General features: G+C 35.3%; 1 protein-coding gene across 1 annotated transcript in view; it reads left to right on the top strand.

Moving 5' to 3' along the window:
- The first annotated feature begins 2,143 nt into the window (after positions 1 to 2,143).
- Positions 2,144 to 4,564, top strand: part of CRISP2 (cysteine rich secretory protein 2) — a 15,956-nt gene continuing 13,535 nt past the window's right edge. The window contains exon 1 of the mRNA XM_011354844.1: positions 2,144 to 2,206. Within this exon, the coding sequence (XP_011353146.1) occupies positions 2,144 to 2,206 (63 nt within the window). The remainder of the gene's footprint in view (positions 2,207 to 4,564) is intronic.

The following is a 4,564-nucleotide window of genomic DNA, read 5'->3' as shown; positions in this document are numbered from 1 at the left end:
TCCATATTACATCCATCATCAACACCATTTGTTTATCTTTTCACGTTCAACCTTTTTTCCTGTTTCTATTATTCTAAAATTAAGATGAGAAATGTTACCACACTTTTATTTTTCCTGTCACCAATTTCTCAGCTCCACAAAACATCCTGCAGAGTGCTATCAGGTAGCTTTCATGAAATAATATTTGATCACATAATTTCTCAATTCTCTGAACATCAGTGAAATTACTTTCCTACGTTATACAAGAAAAGCAAATCTCCTTAGACTTCTATGCAAAGCTTCCCCAACATTTTCAAAGGCCTATTATAATGACTTAAATATGCCTTTGTGAGACATTGATTTGTCTGTTTCTGCTCTTCTAACGAAGTGTACAAACTCTTTTTTTTCTTTCTGATCAAGTCATATATATTTTTCAAACCAGTTCAAATGTTACTCTACCATCTAGGTTTTACCCAAATATTATCAAGTCACAGAACTCCCAATTGCTGTATATATTTTCTTTTCCAATTACTTAGCACTAAACTGCACTACCTGGTTATGTTCATATGTATATATCTTTCCCACAGTGCTATAAGTCTTAGAGGAAAGAAATGATGTGTTCTTTTCTCTTCACTCCCTAAGAATCTAAGCCATGTCAATATTTATTCACTCAGCTAATATTTACAAACTGCCACCTATGTAACTAGTATTGTTCTAGAATTTGGAGCTATAGCAATCATCAGGAGAGATATTGTCAATTTCTCAAATACATGTTTACTAACAATATCTATTACTACAATACTCAGATTGCTCTCATTCTGACATAATCCGTGGGAGCAAGTAATAATTACAGATATGGTGTCTCCAAGAATGAAAAATAGGAATATTCCCAGTAAATTATAGACTACTATAGGATAACAATGAATTGTTTTGCCCTAAAGAAAGATGAAATGTACCAAATAAATTATAAAAGGGTGAGCGGTAATTTTGTGGATATAAATATTAAAAATGTTAAATTAATAATCTAAGCAAGATATGATGAAAACATAAATGTAGTAGTGAGAAAGAGAGATCTGGGAATAGATTTCATAAATAATTAGAAAAGCAAACTGTCAAGAGTTGACTTTGGTTGTAACCATAAGAGTAAAGCAGTCTAGGATGACTTTTAAATTCCAAGATTTTTTTAGTCAGTGGTAGTTGAACTGAAATAACAATACAGGAAAACTAAAACATTTGTGCATTGGTCACTTGGACTTTTAACACTGCTAAGGGAAAATGGCACTCAGCACCATGAAACATGGCAGTTAGTTATAGTTACAGCTGTTCCCAGATGAGTCTCAAGGTTTGGAATGAGAAATTTCAAGCGTCTTTGCTTGAGGTATACAGCACTAGTGTGTGATTGATGTTAACTCTTGGTTTGACATTTTTTAACCTAATCTGTCCTCTAGCTAATGAATTAATCCATTCCTTTAAATCTTGAAAACAACCCAACACAAAAGAAAACACATCAATTATTCATCTGCCCTGTGTAAAGAGAGTCAACACATCTTCAACCAATCCTGGATACACCTGCCAATCTTGAAGCCAGTAGCCTTGGATCAGGAATTCTGGGCATTCTTCTAAGGCTTGTTTTTGTTATTCTTTTTGAATTTCCTAACCACAAAACTATTATGGAAAGAAGAAGAAAGGCAAGAACGCGAAGCGTTTATGAGCAAACCTGCAAAATGTCAACTTTATGTAACCCCGAGTTCACTGTTGGCACCACACTGGTGTTGAACTGAAAACTTAAATATCTATGGACTTCTTCAATCCGCTCTTTAAAATCTGACCCGCGTTAACTCAGATCTTGTCTGTAAAGGAATGCCTCTTTTTCGGCCACCTTCTGAGCATTTCGGGTCCTGATACTATCTCCATCTTCCTTCATACTTTTCAAGTGTTTGAGCAGACATTTACCTTCCTCATCAAGTGATGGTAATGAGAGTAAGCAGTACTCTGCTTTTCACAAAGGGAAAATGTGTAAGATTTTCTCTGGTGCAGCCCTAGAGGGTGATGGAAAAGTTGCAGGAAGAATTCAGTTATCCGCTGTCTGCGCTGATGGCATAAAACTCTATGACGTTGCGGGCGTGCGCAGATGGCTGGGTATTTCACACACACTGTAGGAGGGATGAGCTGCAGCCAGTCTCTGGCTTCCGCCCTAACGCGGAAAGATCTGGGCTCTGGAGTCAGGGTAAGAATTAGAGCAGACTGGGAAACGAAATGACCAGGGCCGGAGAGGTGGGTGAAGACAGGGGAGAGAAAGATCTATGAGCAGAGGGGCCTTCTGATAACCATGTGCTTCTGGCACTCTGCACATCATCCTCTGATTCAGTGCAGAGAGATAGAGTGTTTCCTTGGGTTGCTTAATGTGGATCCACCAACCGTTGACCATGCCTCTCTACGTTTATCCTATCGAAACTCTTTACCTATCTTAAAAGATAAATCATTCTATTTACATGAAAAGCTCTGAGTCATAGCAGAAGGCTGAAGTCATGTCTAAATCTGGCCTCTTATGAGGTTAAATTAAAAATTTTAGCTGCTTATGTTTTGAATGCAGTTATTAGAAATTGTATATTAAAACGATTAGAATTGTGGGTGTCGAATCTTCTAGACTTGTGTCATCTACTGGCTTCTAGAAAAAGACATAAAGAGAAAGAGGTGTGATCCCAGATCCTTGTAGTAAATACTCACTATGTGGGTAACTACTCACAGAAATTATCTTCTAAAGAACTGTGTGGGTTAAAGGCCTGGATAAGGAATTGGGAGTCTTGAAAATATGTTATGACATTCCAAGGCAGTAAGCCAACAAATAAAGCGAACTTCTTTAAGAAGCCCACTTCTTTGCTAGTGTCCAAATGAAATACCAGGACATCGAAACAATCTGATCTTAGAAGGGAATTATGGTCTTAATGGTGAGTTGAAATAAATAAAGTATTAGAGAACAAATAAAATATTAGAGTCAAGTTTTAAGTTTGTGACAGACATTATTTTCAACCTATCCTTCACATTTTTATTTTAAATATCTTCTTTTCTCTTTTCTAGGATTATGAAACCATACACCATGCTCTTCCTATAGACACTCTAGGAGAACCATGTTATCCTGGTTTTAAAACACCTGCAAGAAAGGGCACAGTACTTTTGTATTAGTAAGTAGCAAGGGAAAAAATGGTAGCCAGCTTTTCAACTATGTATGAATATAGGTTTAAATGAATAAAATATGATCATTTTTTTCTTTGAATATATTCTCACCAAAACTGTTATCATTTTCATTGTTGCAACAAAGATAATTATAGGTTGGGTGAGTGGGGAGGGGAGAGGAGAGTAGGATGGAGGAGTATGTGGCATAATGGTCTTTTGAATTATGAAATTGTGGGTCATCTAATGCAAACCTACTGAATAAGCTATACAAATCTTCAGGCCCATGTATATGCCTTTTAATGAGCTGATGAGGATACGACAGCCAGGGTACATCATTTTTCTAAAGCTAGCCAGAAGGTCTCTACTAGAACTGGCCTTTAAACATTTGAATCTTTTTTTTTCCTATATGAATGATTTTTTTTCCCTATAACACCTGGAAGTAACAACAGTTCTTATAAACACTTCTAGAATTAGCAATTCAATCAAACAACATGCATTTATGGAATGATCTTATGAACTCAAAATCTACCACATGTTGCAAAAGATAATAAAAATATTAATAATTTTTATTTATTATTATATGCCAGGCATTGTAATAGATGTTTTATGCATATTATACCTTTCAGTTTTCAAAGCAAACCCATGATATGATAATCCACATTTTACAGAAGAGAAAATTGAATATCTGAGAGGATTTCCCAGAACTGAAGTTTCCAAAGGCTATGCTCTTAACCAATAAGCTACAGAAGTTTGGTAACTGGGAATCAAGCATCATAGAAAGCAGAGCCACAGGAGTTTATCTGTAGGTTAGGACCCTGGTTACCTTCATGGTGACCAGCCAGTCTTCAGTGGTTATTAAAAAAACACCAAAAAGGCCAAAAAGGCAGCATACAGATTTTAATGTGCCTTAAAAGAGGAGAGGGCTAGTTAGGGAAGGAGGGCAAACTTTACTTATGTTAAAAGCTGTCTTGGAACCGAATGATGTCAAAAACAATGTTAGACAACTGGCAATGAATTTTGAAGATAATGAGATAAAAAATTCTATTTCAGAGGTTTATTTACACAACCAGAATTTGCTAAAACAGAAATAAGTGTAATACATATTGTGCTCTAAACTTCTTTTCACCTTCCTTCTTCCTAGAAATAAAACAGATACTTCATCGTGCTCTGAGAACCAACAGTAAGTGATAACTCCTTTATTTTAATGTGAACATGTTTTTCACCAATGGTAAAATATTTTTAATAAATCTATCCATGATCTTCAAAACTACTTTTTATTGAAAGAATTATCTTATTAATTTTACTCTTTTACTCACTATATCAAATTGAAACTTAAATAAATTCTTTACATTTCCTTCTAAAATAGATAATATAAATATTCCCATGTTTATGACTTTGAAACACACTAGAA

The sequence above is a fragment of the Pteropus vampyrus genome, unplaced genomic scaffold, assembly GCF_000151845.1.
Source record: "Pteropus vampyrus isolate Shadow unplaced genomic scaffold, Pvam_2.0 Scaffold18, whole genome shotgun sequence".
Lineage (NCBI taxonomy): Eukaryota > Metazoa > Chordata > Mammalia > Chiroptera > Pteropodidae > Pteropus > Pteropus vampyrus.
The sequence above is the reverse complement of the archived record's forward strand: the minus strand, read 5'-3'. Positions and strand labels throughout refer to the sequence as shown.